This window comes from Protopterus annectens, chromosome 10.part0, assembly GCF_019279795.1.
Source record: "Protopterus annectens isolate FY-2018-M chromosome 10.part0, PAN1.0, whole genome shotgun sequence".
Taxonomy (NCBI): Eukaryota; Metazoa; Chordata; order Ceratodontiformes; family Protopteridae; genus Protopterus; species Protopterus annectens.
Genome location: NC_056744.1, coordinates 1788777260 through 1788794793, shown reverse-complemented (window position 1 = coordinate 1788794793; position 17534 = coordinate 1788777260). Strand labels below are relative to the sequence as shown.

Sequence of the window (17534 nt, the reverse complement as noted above, 5' to 3'; positions counted from 1 at the left end):
TGGGGAATAGTGTCAAAGGCATTGGCCAGGTCCAGGTAGGCTGTATGCATGGATTTGCCTTCTTCCAGGGCTTTAGTGAATGTCTCAAAGAAGTCCACCAAGTTCAAAAAGCAGGATCTCCCTTTAACAAAGCCAAACTGGGTCGGGTCGAGCATTTGGAGATCTCCTATATCTTTGTTGATAAGGTATATAATTATTCTTTCCACAGTCTTGCAGATTAGGCTGATCAGGCTTCTAAGTCTACAATTCCCAGGGTCTGTGGAGGCACCTTCTTTATGTAATGGGACGATGGTTGCTGTTTTCCATTCAGCAGGTACAAAACCAGTGCTTAGACTGCGGTTAAAAAAAGTACCCAGCGGTGCAGCTAGTTCCTGTTTTAATCCATTTATAATGCAGCATGGGATATTATCAGGTCCCACAGAGGCTGTATTTTTGGCTTTGGAGAGAGCATTTATGACCTGCTCCTTGGAGATATTAGGTGGAGGGCAGGTGGTAGAGATACTTTGGGGGATATGTGGCAGGGACATGGGGGAGAAGTTTTCACAGAACCTGTCAGCTAGCAGGTTTGCTATTTCTGTGGGTTCAGTAGTATGTAGTACCATTAACAACCAGTTCTGCGCAGATCTGGGTTTTTCCTTTAAGGTTTCTGTTGCAGCTAATTTATATTAACTATAAGATATTAGGCAATGTCTCTAAACTGTGGGTGCTTACAGCTGAGAGTAGAATTATCAGTGTAAGGACGTACTCAAGCCTTGAGATGAGGACATCTGCTAGAGCACAGCATGATATAGGGATGAACTGTATAAAAATGTATAGAAATGGTGTAACAGGCATTAACCAGCAACTTAACCTTGTTGTCTACTTTCTCAGTATGATCATCAAATGTTAAACAGAGTATTTGTACTAATTAACCAGGGTTAGTTGAGCAGTATCTGGACAATAAAGAGAGATTTGGACTTGGTGGACTTTATCTGGTACCAAATAGTGTGGCAATCATCTTAGTCATGTTAAGTGCTAGCTGTTGTTTATTGAGATCTTTCTGAAGGAGTATTTAGATTACATTTGTGCAAGAACCTGTTCCATGTAGAATTATATTGTAAAGTTTTATATCACAGGGGTCCAGTGACTCAGTGATGTTGCTGATGTACAATGAGAAAAAGTATCAGGCTTAGGACTGATCTTTGTGGTACGCGTGCGGACAGTATGTCTACATTTGAGGAGAACTGCCTGCCTTAACTTTCAAGGTTCTTTGTTGGAGGTAGTTACTGAACTAATTCACCCCATCTGTCATCCAAACTGCCCTCTAAGTTTATTTTTGTATGTTTTTTGGTGAATGGCACTCAAGGCCTTCGTAATACCAGTCATATGGCTTTTCTTCCATAGCAAATAATTACCTGGTCTAAACCCATGTAGGAGGGGACTACTGGAAGTCCATATCTATTTATATAATCAAACAGATGGTTATATACTACTTTTTGAAGACTTCTGCTAATAGATACAGTATAGAAATTGTTCTGTAATTTTTGTATGAAGGAAGGGTTCTCCAACACCCCGAAAACTGAAACTTTTACATTTTAATTTCTGAATTCGTAAGCAAAGGTATTTAATGACACTTGTGATGAATTTATTTATTTATATTGCTGTCCTCTCTTATACATATATTTTTTAATTTCATATAGGTAAAGGCACTGACAACATCAACTATGGAGAAAGGGACGCCATAATTTTGCCCTTTTCTCTTTTACTCTGACAAACTTACCCTCCTTGACTACTGACGTTTCAATCCTTCTTTATTTCATAGTTAAATTTGCAAACTGATTTGGTCATTCTGTACCCTTTGTGAATGAAAGCTGATCACTCCGTAGCCCTCCTCATTTTACTTCATTCTCCCTACAGGGCAATTTCCTCTTTAATGTGACTCTCCTCAAACTTTTTTTTTTGCCTTATGTGCTATGGAACTCCTTCAGTCTATAGTAGAATACGCAATTAATTCCTGCAGCATTCTTCCTCTCTTTCACTGCACAATTGCAGAATTCCACAGAACACACTTTCCGATCCTTAAATGAACAGTTAATATATCTTAAGCAGATTCTGCAGTAAAGTACTTCTAGGCTGTAAGACCTATTCAGAATCCCTTCTATGTGGATGGCAGGATTAAATAGGGACTTCTTCTCTCAATTCCTATGGATACCTGGTGTCCTGCATGGCACTGTATGGTAAAAGATACTTTTTTTCAGAGTACACATCAGGTGGAGTTCCTCCAAACCATTAATTATTTTCTTTTTTTCAAAAGAAATTACATTTCAACATTCAAAGAAAGCATAAATAGAAACTGTGCAAACCTTAGGCTTGGTGTACTTTCTATCTTTCCCCAGAGGTAAGCCCTTCCATGTAAGTTCTAAAAATTACATTGCTTTGCCTATAGATCTTTCTTGGAAGAACCTTAACAGGGATTACAAATTACAAGTCCGGCTGTAAAGTAGTTACCTATTAAAATAATCAAAAACAACTCATAGGTACATTCATTTCCATTTCAACCTCTACATTAGGAGTACATTAGGATCAGCCTCCACATTTTACTCTCAACTGTCCTACAGTCAAGAGATTTATCCTATCTCAACACTGCTCCTGTAACATCCATTTGTTTTTGCAAATTTCTGGTTCATCTTCTTCACCTTCAGTTCCTATATTAATGCCTTTAATTTCCTAGTATCTGGCTTTCTGTTTTTTCCATTGCCTGGTAACGACTATTTTAGTGCCTAGCATCAGTAATATAATCAAGGCTCGATAATGCTTAGGTCTATGAAGATTAGTGTAGTAGCTGAGAAGCACTGTCTCTTTTTAAAAGCTGAACATGCTGACCCAATGCATCTGTCAAACCTGTCGTTGATCCTGTCTAAAATGACCACAATTCTTCACGCTCCCAGAATATATTAATCTAGTTACTCATCTTTCTGGAATCACACCATAAAAATGCCTATGCAGCATTTCCTTGCAAACATTCTTAATTTTCGTAATTTAGGAGCACATTTTGGCATTAAGCAAACCTTTTCTCATTGCACTGTAGAAAACTGTATGTTTAGTCTTCTATTCCAGTGTTTTAAGTTTTCCCCCATAAGTTATTTGGTTTCTAATAGAGATTTATATGCCCTACTAATTAATCTTTTCTTAAAAGCAATTTCTGATCTAGCTTCCACAATTAGTTTAGCCACCCTCAACTACTCCATATCACCCTCTCCTTTGTGACTGAGAAATATTTTACATTCCTTACCCAGGCCAATATAAGACGATCTTAATTTTTCTGGAAGATTATACTTCTGTTTAATTTCTCCTCAAATTTTTAATCTGTTCTTTGCTTATTGCCAAGAATACTCTTCAGTGTTCATAGCTCTCCAATTTCTTCTTGCTATTAGATTTCCACTGCCTGGTAAAGACTATTATAGTGCTTAGTTTCAGTAATGAAATCAAGGCTCGATAATGCTTAGGTCTATGAAGACTAGTGTAGCAGCTGAGAAGTACTCTCTCTTTTTTACAGCTAAACATTCTGACCCAATTCATCTGTCATTTTCCTTAATCATCTCAGTTCCTATTAGCAATATCTGAAATATCCCATTTTTTTACCAGGCTTAACTTTATTATTTCCTTACACTCTGTAGATACCATAATTCTACCTACCAATTTGGTTTCAAGAATCAGCCCTCCTGCAAGACATTAACTGAGGCACTGCCCTCACGATTTGCTGGCACATGAGGTTTTTGTCACTGGTTGTCTACGGGCTCATTTTCCTTCTGCCATTGACTGTGTATTTATTTTTTCTTACCTCATGCCCCATCTCTCTTTTATTCACTCAACTCAATTAATTCTTTTTTCTCTTTTTCCTGTCTTCTTTTTTTTGTGTGTCTTCCTTTCTTCATCAGACAAGTCACCCTGAATAAAAAAATGCTTATTTCTGTATGATTTGGTGCACACACTAAGTCATGTGTTTGGCGAGTCACTAGCACTGAGGTATGACCACCTATTACAGTTCACCACATGCATGTGTTTATCACCTTCTGCCTGCTTACCAGAATGACCTGTGTTTTTCATCAAATGCAGTTTCCTGGGATCAGAATATCCACTGAAGCAAAAGTTGGTGAGGCTGGAGTTCCATTTGGTTTCTACAACTTCAATGTTGATTGGAGACTGCTCGTTGCCACTACAGAACAAAGGGTGGATATTTGGCCATTCCTCTGGGCCTGCAGGTAAGAAATAATTAAAGAACAATGATTAACATTCATTTATTCAAACATTCTGTCAATTGTAGACACCTTCTTCAGCCACTACTACCTGCTTCATATTCTGGCTGCTGCATTCCTCTATCAGCTTCCACTCTCAAGATTCTGATACCCCTGTAGCCCTACAAGTTCATAGGTTCGTAAATTTGTACTAGGCTAATGGCCCTGGAGCCTTTACAAGCCCAGCCCTTAGAAATGCCCTGGCATCGTGCCGCCCGACGTTAGTTCCCAGTGCCTCTATCAAGTGGAGCCACTGGAGTGATCCCCGGGGTGAACATTCTATTACCCATCCAATTATCAAGAGGGACAGTGAGGTGCTCTGTTTGACATGTATTGGAAGTCTATTCCAGAGCATGGGGAGTCTCCAGGTGAGGAACCTGTCCCTCCAGCATGTTTTGTTGATTGTGATAATGAGGTTAAGGTCTCTGGAGCATATGGAGCGGATGGGATTGGGATTTCTTTAGATGTAGCATTTCTAACAGAGCTGGGTAAGACATAGCTTTGTAAGTCAGGCAAAGATTGCCACTAAGTAGGCGATATGAGAGAGAGAATAGCCGGAGTCTTTTGAGTCTGTCCATGTAGGACGTGTATAATGCCAGGATCCTCTTCGTGAGGTACTTCTGTGGCCTCTCCAGCTGCTGCAGGTGTCTAGTGAGGTACATGCCAAATTGAGCATTATACTCAATGATGATTGGTCTAATGAGGGAAGAGTAGACAGAGGTGATGACCTCCTTCTTCCTGGATGCAAAACCCTTGGTAATGAGATGTACCACACAGAAGGACTTTCTGACCACAGTGGCAATGTGGTGGTCGAAGGAGAGGTTGCTGTCAACCTGCGTCCCCAGATCTCTTATAATGCCTTCAGTGTTCAGTGGGCTCCCATCGATGTAGTAATTAGTGGGAACTGAGTTTTTAGCAAAGGGGATGACAACACATTTTTTGGCATTAAGCTTAAGGCCATGGTTTCAGCACCAGTCATTGGTCTCAGTGAGGCCATTCTGTGGGATGTCTGCATCACTTGGGGAGTTAATAAAGACTCCCACCTTGCAGTTGTCTGTGAACTTGGTCAGCCAGAGTCCCTTTGTGTTGGCCTGGACTTTAAACAGGAGAGGACCCAGGACCGATCCCTGTGGGACTCTACTAGTGACTGGCCGGCAGTCTGACTTGGAGTCTACTACTTTCACACTGTGTGTTCTATCTGTGAGCCAATTTGCAACCCACCTGGTGATATAGGGGTTGATGCCTAGTTTGATGAGTTTATCAATAATTCCTGAGTGAGGAATGATATCAAAGGCCTTGGCCAGACTGAGGTAGGCTGTATGCATTGCCTTACCTTCATCCACAGCCCTGGTGACTGACTCAAAGAAGTCAACCAGGTTGAGCAGGCATGATCTCCCTTTCACAAAGCCAATTTGCATGGGGTCTAGAGTCTGGAGATTTCCTATATCTTTGTTAATCAGGTCCATGATGATGCGCTCCATAGCTTTACATATCAGACTCGTCAGGCTAACAGGGCGATAATTCCCAGGGTCTGTAGTTGCTCCCCCTTTACGGACAGGGATGACTGTAGCAGTGAGCCATTCAGTAGGGACAAAGCCTGAGGTGAGGCTGTGACTGAACAGGGCATACAGATGTGGTGCCAGTTTGCTTTGTAGTTCATATAGACCACAGCCAGGGATATTATCAGGTCTCATGGAAGCTGTATTCTTGGCCTTGGACAATGCAGCTTTAACCTGTGCTGCAGTAATGTTGGGTACCTGGCATTCTTCCGGTATTGTGATTGGACCTTTAGGGGGAGAGAGGGATAAAGTTGGCAGTGAATCTGTCGGTCAGTATGTTGGCAATATCTGTCGGCTCAGTATAGGAGGCACCGTTGTGCAGTAACTCAGAGCAAATCTGGGTATTGCCATGGAGGTTCTTGATATAATTATAGAAGGCTTTGTGATTGTTTTTAGTGTCTGCCGCAATGCTGCCTTCATAGCTGGCTTTAGAGGATTTGATGAGGGGATCTTAACTTTTTGTTGAGGCTAATAAGGGAGTTTTCCCAGTCTTGGGACTTCACCTTTTTCTGCGACAATTTCTTCCTTCTGTTGTAAAGTTTATTAATGGAAGGGGACCACCACATTGGCTTCCTTTTTTGTAGGAGAGCGTCTTGGTTCTGTTGGGTATGGCTAGTTCCATGCATTCATGTACATGTTTGTACAGTGCATCAATGCATGATTTGGCAGTCATCCAGCTATTTTCCATTGGCATGGGTGCCGTGAAGTTAGCCACCTCTGTTTTTAGGAGCCCAAAGTCAGCTTTGGAGAAGTTTTTCAAGGTGGTTACCTTTGCGGGGGGTGTGGGTGAGATGTGGATTTCCATGGTGATTAGCTTATGGTCGGATCTGACCAGGGAGGGATTGACTACTGGTGTAGAGCAACGGCCGCCCATTTTAGTAATAACCAGGTCAAGGATGTTGCTTCCTCTGGTGGGGGTCAGAATGAGCTGGTCCAGTGTACTAGAATTGATGAATTCCAGGAAGTGTTGGGCCAGCTCATTCTGACCCCCACTAGAGGAAGCAACATCCTTGACCTGGTTATTACTAACATGGGCGACCGTTGCTCTACACCAGTAGTCAAGGATGTTGCTTCCTCTAGTGGGGGTCAGAATGAGCTGGTCCAGTGTACTAGAACTGATGAATTCCAGGAAGTGTTGGGCCAGTGTATTGGTGCTTGAGTAGTTTTCCCAGTTGATGGAGGGGTAGTTGAAGTCTCCTAGTATGACAGTGTTGGGTTGGACCTTGATAGATTCCAGGGTGCTTAGGAATGTGGAGTGAGAGTCTTGGGACATGGTTGGGGATCTATAGCAGGCTATGACCTGGATCGCCATCTTATCCAATGTTAGTTGTACCTGAAGTATATCAGATGCGTTATGCTGGGCTACTAGTCTGGAGGTGTGCATATCCTTTATGAATATGGAAACACCACTGTCTTTGGAACTACGGTCCATCTTTCAGGGCCGAAAGGTGCAGAGTAAGTTTTAGCCTGGTAGAGCAGAGGTGCTTTCTGACGCTTTAAACCATGTCTCTGTTACAGCTCAAATGTCGATGTTCTCCATTTTGAGGAGTGCTTTGAGCGAGTGCATCTTGAGATTTAGACTTCTAGCGTTGAGCAGCATGACCCTCAGATAGCTGTTACATTGGTAATTTGGTCTTTGGAACACTGCCTAAAAAGGCACTATATGGGTGGCAAGAGCCTTAGACAGTACCCGGAAGCCCAAGGGTGACAGATGCAGGCCATCTGTGGCAAAGCATCGGGGTGTGCCACTCATGTCATCCCAAGCAGACAGATACTGGATCCCCTTAGAATGACACCAGAAACTTAGCCAATTGTTGAAGTCAATCACTTTTTGTTTGTACTGCAGTATCATTCTGGGTGACGGTAGGATACTGCTCAGGGCTAGGGTCATACCTGCCTGGGCCACAAAATCCGACAGCTCCACCATGTCTCTTTTCATGTAGTCCAGGGAGGTGCATCTCTGGTCATTCACACTCACATGGACAATGACAGAGTCGTAATAGTTGTGGAATGACCTGAGTGTGTGCATTATGTGTCGGATTCTGGCACCTGATAGACAGCTGACTGTTACCTTCTCCTTATTCAACCTAGTGAGTGGGACATCTGTGTGCCTCACTATTGAATCACCTATGATTAGTGTATTGATGAAAGTGTTTAACCTTAGGGGATTAGGCTGAAGGGCACACTGTGGACATGAGCTATGTGTCCTGTGGTTTGTGCTGTGTTGTGGTGGTTGAGTGCATTTCTGTCTTGAAGGTCTCTGCTGTTTGGGTAAATTTCTACTGAGAGCCTCCGCGAAGGTGGGTGTGTGGTTTGTGTTTTTATGTGAGAGATGTGATGATGGGTGTTCTGGAGGGCTATGTGTTCCATATGATGTGGTGCATGTGTTGACCTTCTCCTCTTGACCAGCTAGTCCGGTTTTGGCTGGAGAGTGCATAGTTTCCTATTTGGTGATATAAGTGCATCTCTCACAAGTCTGAGTGTTGGGAGGTAAGAGGAGAGGGTTGTCTGTGTACATAAGGCAGTTGCTACACTGCCTCAGAATGCCCTATTGTACTAGATTAATAGGAGAAAGCACAGGGTACTGCCCTTTAATCATGTCAGGAGTGGTAGTTATAACTACTAAGTACTGGAGCTATTTCTATGAAGAGCAACTACTGCTGATGGCACTTAGGTGTGCTACAATAATTGCTACAAAAACCTGTTGAAGTGCAAAGTGATTAAGCTATCTGAAGTGCAAGAGAGAAAGAACTAGTAAGATTCAAGGGAAAAACTGAAGAGCACACTTTCTGGCACCAGTATTAGTTTACCTCAGCTCAGCGCCACTAGGTGGAGCTTAAATAAGCGTAAACATGTGCAAACGCAGACTTTTAAACAAGAAAGTTGAAAGGGATGGAAAAACTGTCCAAACGGCCAATAAACTACAATTTCTGGGCCAGAAACCACTCCTCCTGTGGTAGATAGGCTACCTAATGCTTACCACTCCCACTGACAAGCTAGAAGGCTTCCCTCCAACACAGAAAGGCTTCGGGGGCTGAGAAGCTTACATACAGTCCTGGATACAGCAAAACTGTACCTGGACTAGACTGGTTACAGGAAAGGCGGGAAACAAGCTTAGAACTTTTTTTTTTGTGGTATTACTATTCTGTTTGACAGATGGCTCAATTACATTCATCAGCACGTCTCTTAACTGAGCTGGGTCAATGCTAATTTGACATTGATCAGTAAAAGACATGCCTCATGAAGATCATGGCAGACCTAGAAAGAATCAACTTCCTCTTGCAACAGCTACAATCACCCCTGTTCTACTGTCATCCACTGGATGTTTTCTGCAGATGTCTATCTTGTTCTATACCTATCCAGCAGACAGCGTGTTCTGATGTCTGTGGAACCCAGAATATCCCAAAGTAGAAAAAATAATAAAGATGGCTTCTGGGTACAGAGTGGTGCAAACAAAGAGTAATCACAAAGAAAAATAATAATAAACTGCACCAAAACTTCCACGAACCAACAACGTTTAATGCAAAACACAAACAGAAGTAAGCGGTTTCATGATAATCAATATCGCTTTATCAGACAAGTGGCATACAACAGGAGGCACTTTAAATAACACATGAAATTAATTAATTAATTGATGTTTCACCAATTTGAATACATCACATACTCAAGCATTTAAAGGTATACATAGATATGGTTATGCTAACTAACAACAATTAAAAACAAGGAACTCCTGTAATACATATATATATATATATATATATATATATATATATATATATATATATATATATATATATATAAAGTGAATAATAAATAGGTATATATATATACGTATATCTAAAATGTGTGTATATATATATATATATATATATATATATATATATATATATGTATGTGATGTGATGGGTTCCTAGTGTCTAAAGCGGCGTGCCTTTAAAAAAGGTTTCAAAGACATCATTCTATTTAACCCTGGAGGTTTCTCAGCATTTAATAAAAGGATCCATTCCTGCTCTATGCCTTCAGTGTGATTCTCAATAGCTCCACCTCGTATATTAGGGTGTATAACTCGGATGACTAGGAATTTAAATGTATGTGTGTGGTCTGTTTGTCTCACATGCACTGCTTGCTTTACTATTTTTGATGTCTTTCATGTGCTATAACATCCTGTCTTTAAACATTCTATTGGTTTTTCCCACATAATATACATGGCAAATTTGACAGAAGGAGAAGTAAACTACATTAGTAGTGCGACATTCAGCATAACAAGTACTCTTAATAGTAAAATGGCATGTAGGGTGTATATATACTGTACTTGTGTAGATGTATCGACATGCCGAACATCGTCTGCAGGGAAAAGTGCCAATGCGCATAGAAACAGTTGGTTTATTGATCTTAGTTTTATGACAAAGATGTTGTTTTAAGCATTTATTGTTCCTAAAAGAGAAAGAAGGAACAGTGCCAATCTTATCCATCAATCCTGCTACTTCCTGTAAAATACTCCAATGTCTTTTAATAATGGACACATAATCATTAATGTCACTTGAATATTGAAAGACAACCCTAAATTGGGTAATAGTAGGCACAGTTTCAGAAGTGTGTGCCATCTTACTCAAATACGGTCTACACCTCTCACCTCTCTGTGACCAAGCTTCATCTATCGTGTCAATAATCTCCTTCTTGGAGTAACCCCTAGCTAAAAACTCTTGTTGGACAGCATCAAGCGCCATGTGTGTTTCTCCATCATTGTTATGTAGCCTAAGCACCCTATATACTTGCCCTTTCAATACATTTCTGGGTATATGTCTTGGGTGCACATTCTTTTTGTGCGGTAGGGCATTAATATGCTTAAAACAACATCTTTGTCATAAAACTAATTGTTTAAAGACAGGATGTTAGAGCACATGAAAGACATCAAAAATAGTAAAGAGCAGTGCATTAGCTAACCATGTGACACAAACAGACCACACACATACATTTAAATTCCTAGTCATCCGAGTTATACACCCTAATATACGAGGTGGAGCTATTGAGAATCACACTGAAGACATAGAGCAGGAATGGATTATTTTATTAAATGCTGAGAAACCTCCAGGGTTAAATGGAATGATGTCTTTGAAACCTTTTTTAAAGGCACGCCGCCTTAGACACTAGGAACCAATCACATCACACACACACACACACACACACACACACATATATATATATATATATATATATATATATATGCACATTTTTACATATATGTATATATACTTATTTATTATTCACACACACATATATATATAAATATATATATATGCACATTTTTATTTATTTAAGTGTGCATTTTTACAGTGTTTTAACTACAGGAGTTCCTTGTTTTTAATTGTTGTTAGTTAGCATAACCATATCTATGTATACCTTTAAATGCTTGAGTATGTGATGTATTCAAATTGGTGAAACATCAATTAATTAATTAATTTTATGTGTTATTTAAAGTGCCTTCTATTGTATGTCACTTGTCTGATGAAGCGATATTGATTATTGCGAAAGCGCTTACTTTTGTTTGTGTTTTGCATTAAACGTCGTTGGTTCGTGGAATATCCCAAAGTAGCTTAATGTTTCACCCCTTCAAGTCTAGCCAGTGAACATGAAAGAAGACAGGAATCAAGGTCACATGCACTTCCAATGCTCATATTCTCCGTCACCTTCCAGGCCTAGCCACGTTTTCGGTTTATATAGCTTGTTTTGTCCTTTTGCTAGCAGTTGTTTTTCTAACTTACACTCTGCAGGATCTTTTGTATCTCCAGCCCAGCTTTGCTCAGCTAATGTCTTGAAATGACTGCTGCAGCTTCTCTTTCATTGGTTGCAGTTATAAGGGATGATCACCCCCAGCAGCTTTCGTGAAGCAGTAATGCCAACTAACATAGTAATGGGAGGCAGCTGCCACCGCAACCATCCTCTCTGCTTCATTAATGTGGTTAAAATTCACCACCCTTTAGCACAGGAAGACATTTCTGTGGCAGAAATGTACTCTTGTGCCTCACTGCCACCATAGCAATACTTAAAATTCTTTCCTGAATGACATCTCTTTTCCTGTTTTGATTTCCTTTCCATGTAATCAAACACATTTAAGCATCCTAATCTTTTCAAAGGGATATTATGAAAAAAAACTGTCTTTGCTGGTTTACACCACAGACAAAAACACTATGCAATTTTATATGACAGTACAATATTTGTCACAACACTTATGAGGCTGAAGTCACTGAAGGTTTCCATATTCTGAAACTTTGAAAATACTTCCACCCTACCTAGTTCATAGAGCTAAAAAGTACATCTTGAGTCAAATCACACACCCCAAAATAAGTTAGAGATCACATACCACAGTCATCGGAATTGTAGCACCATTCGGAGGAAGCCAAAACTGAAACAGAAAGAAAAAGTAAATCATTAGGATGAAGCCAAAACTGAAACAGAAAGAAAAAGTAAATCATTAGGATGTAGCTTGTCGACTGAATCTCACCATAGCTCTGCCCTAATGCTATTATTAAAACGACCTGTGTTTGATGGTTTGGCTATGAACTCAATAACACACAAAACATGACATCAAGCTGACAATATAACACAGCAACAATGCTAACTATTAAAGCATTATACTTCACTCACATTCTTTCAGAAAAGAGACATTATTTGAGATAACTTCTTACTCTGACAAATATTTAATCCACTCTAATCTTCACCTTCTTTCGGCTGCTCCTGTTAGGGGTCGCCACAGCGGATCATCTGTTTCCATTTCTTCCTGTCCTCTGCATCTTGCTCTGTCACACCAACCACCTGCATGTCCTCTCTCACCACATCCATAAACCTTATCTTAGGCCTTCCTCTTTTCCTGTTACCTGGTAACTTCATCCTTACCATCTTTTTCCCAATATACTCAGCATCCCTCCTCACCACATGTCCAAACTAACGTAATCTTGCCTCTCTGGCTTTGTCTACAAACCGTCCAACCTGGGCTGACCCTCCAATATACTTATTCCTGATCATGTCCACCCTCGTCACACCCAGTGCAAATCTTAACATCTTTAACTCTGCCACATCCAGCTCTAACTCCTGCCTTTTTGTCAATGCCACTGTCTCCAACCCATATAACATAGCTGGTCTCTGTACCCTCTTGTAGACCTTCCCTATCACTCCTACTGGTACTCGTCTGTCACAAATTACTCCTGACACTCTTCTCCACCCACTCCATCCTACATGTACTCTCTTCTTCACCTCTCTTCCACACTCACCATTACTCTGAACTGTTGATCCCAAGTATTTAAACTCATCCACCTTCGCCACCTCTACTCCTTGCATCCCCACCATTCCTCTACCCTCCCTCTCATTCACACACATATATTCTGTCTTAGTCCTGCTGTCCTTCATTCCTCTTCTCTCTAGAGCATATCTCCATCTCTCCAGGGTCTCCTCCACCTGTTCCCTACTCTCACTACAGATCACAATGTCATCTGCAAACATCATAGTCCATGGGGACTCCTGTCTGATCTCGTCTGTCAACCTGTCCATCACCATTGCAAATAAGAAAGGGCTCAGAGTTGATCCTTGATGTAATCTCACCTCCACCTTAAACGCATCTGTCACTCCCACCGTAGACCTCACCGCTGTCACACTACCCTTGTACATATCCTGTACCACTCTTACATACTTCTCTGACACTCCCGACTTGCTCATACAATACCACAACTCCTCTTTAGGCACCCTGTCGTATGCTTTCTCTAAGTCTACAAAAACACAATGCAACTCCTTCTGACCTTCTCTGTACTTCTCCATCAACACTCTCAGAGCAAACAGAAACCATACTGCTGATCACTAATCATCACCTCCCTTCTTAACCTAGCTTCCACTACTCTTTTCCATAACTTCATGTTGTGACTGATCAGTTTAATCCCTCTGTAGTTACTACAGCTCTGCACATCACCCTTATTCTTAAAAATCGGTACCAAAACACGTTTTCTCTAATGACAAATTTTATTTATTTTTACAGTAGCTACTGCGTGAGAATCAGTATATTTTCTGCTTTTTTTTTCATTTGCTAGTGGTTGTACACCACAACTGACCACTACAGCAAATGCTGGGTAGTTAACAACAGGGATAACATCAGGAAACAGATGATAAGGGGCAAAGCAGCAGCCAGGGAGACCAGCTGCACTTGTGAAAATACCAAAGACGGAAGCACCTCTCTCCTCTGACTTTTTAAATTGTTTGAGTACAGGCATAGAAATATGTCTATTTATATGGGTTTAGGGTAACAGAACAAACTACACTTCGTTTGAATACCACCATCCCATGTAAAACATAACAAACAACAGAACTTCCAAACTAAGGAAAACCCACCTGTAGCCCCCATTCCCATGATAACTTAGTATATCAACTTTGAGATTGCACAATAATGGAGAAAAATGGCAAAGCTTCTCCCTCTCCGGTATTCATCACTCTTGTACAAATATCACAGTTCCACTGACTCTTTATGCATTGCATATTATTCGATTAACTTACTTTTATCAAAATGCAGTTGAAAGGATTCACTTTTTCAAAGTACTGGTGATCTGCTTATTTCGGACTTTCATTCTCTATGTATGTGTATGTATATCTATAAGTATAGGTGTGTGTGTGTGTGTGTGTGTGTGTGTGTGTGTGTGTGTGTGTGTGTGTGTGTGTGTGTGTATATATATATATATATATATATATATATATATATATATATATATATATGGATTCAGTTATATTGGTCGACTTGCACTTTAGATGACAGCTGCCTGTTAGTCTCATTTGGTTGACAGGCAAGCTGATCAACACTGTAGCAAGATCGATACACAAGATGAAGGGTTTGGGGAATATGCCATTTCCTCGGTATTGTGTGATCTCTGAGTTGGTATACTTAAGTAGTGGGGAGTGTAAATGGTGCAGAAGGGCTTGCCCCCTGCAAAAAAGATTGTTTTTATATTTCATGCTCCACAGTTATTTAAACTGGGAGCTCTGGACATTTCTGGGAGAATGCACACAGCTATTTATTTATTTGACATTTGCTGACCAGGACAGTCTGACTGGTCAAATGCCCTTTTTCAGCAGCGGCCCAGGGAGAAAAGCTGCAGATTGCAATGATACAAAAAACAGATACGCAAACGTAATGTACATTAGAAAGCGCCACATCAGAACAGTACAAGAAAATTAACTTGATTATATAATGTAAATAAAAAACTGGTAACATATCTATAATTAGTGAACAAAAGAAAATTACAAAAATAAGAAATATACAGAGAGTGAGGAAAACAGGTAACAGTAGAGAAAAAAAATATTTAATTTAATTAATTAGCATTAGCCACACCTATGAACTGATGCAACTTTGTCTGTGCGACTGCTCTGTGTGTTGAGGCCCCCACCAGGGAAAAACCTCAGCAGTAGAGCCGTCTATGTATTGGAAAAGGTTAGTGTGACATAGAAACTTTTTAGTTAAGACTTCCATGTCATTCTAAGCCCTTATGAATCCCAGGGTATATGCATGTTTACAAAGCTGAGTCTCTGAACTCAGCTGTGCAAAACTTCATAAAGGGCTGTTTTCCTGGGTGACATGTAACACCTGTTTCATCACTGCAAGGTCACTGCAAATGAGACTTGTTGCTTTCTTTTCTTTTCCTAACTAAAACCACTGTGGGCAGTCAGAGAACTGTGCATTACAGAAACACAAACGCACAGAATGGATAATGAGTTCTGTGGTGCTGCGGTAGCGATGTCGCCTCACAGCAAGACGTTGCTGCATTCGATTGTCAGCTAGAGCATCTTCTGTGTGGAGGCATGCGTGAATGGGCGTGCCTTCGTTGAAGGTTGTGCATCAGGGCTGGTAACTCGGCATGTAAAAATCCACTACCAAACATTAGCGGACTGGAGTTCCGCTGTGGCGACCCTTAACCGGGATACGCCGAAAGACACAACAACAACTCTCCTTACCTCTGCCTGTCGTCTCAGCTACAGATCCTGTCTAACTAAGCTCAAGGAATGAAACACTCCTGAAAAACAAGCCTTTATAACATTAAACACAAACCAGAAAAATAATTTAAATACTTGGTTAGAAAATGTGGCATTATCCCATCAACAGAATACAACCGAATCAAATAAATAAATAAATGCACTCGTGTATGCCCATCTCAATATATAAAAGTTTTGTCTTAAAAAAAAAACACACAGTGTTTATCCTGTCATTCAGCCTTTGTAGTATATCTGCAAGTGTCCTTAGTGGCCAATTAACTTCTTTACATTCTATACCCTTCACATACTTCCTCTGACTTCATCAACCACAGTTTTTTGAAGTACTACAACATAAACTGTCTTTCCAGTGCATTTGAAATGTTGTTAGTCCTAATAACATTAAAATGTTCATTAATTCTTGTAGACAGTCTTGTTTTTTTTTTTAACAGCATAACAACTTTCACAAGAAGCACATTTTACAAGACATATTACAAAATTAGATTCAGGTGTATAATGCCACTTTGGTTCATACACTTGTTCTGCACAGCTAACCTGAAAGTAAAAACTGTAAATAAAATGACTAAAACTAGAATCTATACAAGAAAAAGGTACCACTTCTAAAAGAAGCAGAATTAAATTCACAAGGTTTTTCAATCAATGCCTTCAAGTTAAAACCTTTCCTATTAATAAAAGATACAGTGTTCTCCACCTCTTCAGTTAGGACACTATTACATAAAATAACTTTCTAGCTGTAACAAACAACATTTTTAATACTATTTGATTCCACAGAGTAGCATAACACAAAAATACTATTTCTACACTGTTACATTACTAGTGGTTTTTTTTACTTCATCAGCTTGCTGCATAACCCAACCTTCTAACACCTCTGGAATGGTGCTATTCACAAACTCATAGTATAAACATACTTTTAAGGAAGTTAAATGCATGCATACAATTACTATTTTCAGACACCAGTTGAGATTCTAACAAGCTGCTCCTTAACTACTATCAGAGAAAGGATGACAATTTGAAAAATTCAAATACACACTGGTAAATGTCTCTTTTCCAAAAATGTCAAAGTAAACTTTATTGTCATTTAGATCTGCGCATAGTGCAGCTAAACACAATTACATTGCTTCGTTCCCAGTGCAAGAAACATATGTACAGTTACTATTTAGTAATACTAGGACAAATCAAAGCAACTATAAGTGGTATTCCAGCTTAAATTAAAATAAAAATAATTAACATCGTAATTACACACTGTAGCTATAAATTTCAGGAAATCAGAAATATGAGACAAATGATTCAATAAGGCCAAAATTCTGCCTCACTTCCTTCCCATATGAAAAAAACAGGTAATCTATAAATCTAGAATAAAACAATACCTTCTTGGACTCATCTGACTAGTATAAAAACAAATCTTCTCATTCTGCTAAAACTAAAGTAGCAAATACCAGTCATAGCTGCCCCAGGGGCATTCCCTTTCTCTGATGACAAATGTTCCCATTAAACATATACAAATTATTCTCTAAAATTAATTCCATTAGAAACGCTCTATTTTTTTACAAAAAATCTAAAGCAATTAATACCTTCATCAAAGGGGATGGAAGGGTGTAGAGAAACAACATCCACTGTTGCAAACAAAAAAATATATATTTTTTAAAAGCTCACATTGCCTGTTTTTTGTAAACAATTCCGC

The 17534-nt window shown here is 39.8% G+C and overlaps 1 protein-coding gene across 3 annotated transcripts in view; it reads right to left on the bottom strand.

Moving 5' to 3' along the window:
* Positions 1–17534, bottom strand: part of LOC122814026 (carbonic anhydrase 4-like) — a 329800-nt gene that overhangs the window by 196211 nt on the left and 116055 nt on the right. For all 3 annotated transcript variants that reach the window (XM_044086610.1, XM_044086611.1, XM_044086612.1), the window contains 2 exons: positions 12195–12236; positions 4065–4235 (listed from right to left, as the gene is read on the bottom strand). In XM_044086610.1, the coding sequence (XP_043942545.1) occupies positions 4065–4235; positions 12195–12236 (213 nt within the window). The remainder of the gene's footprint in view (positions 1–4064; positions 4236–12194; positions 12237–17534) is intronic.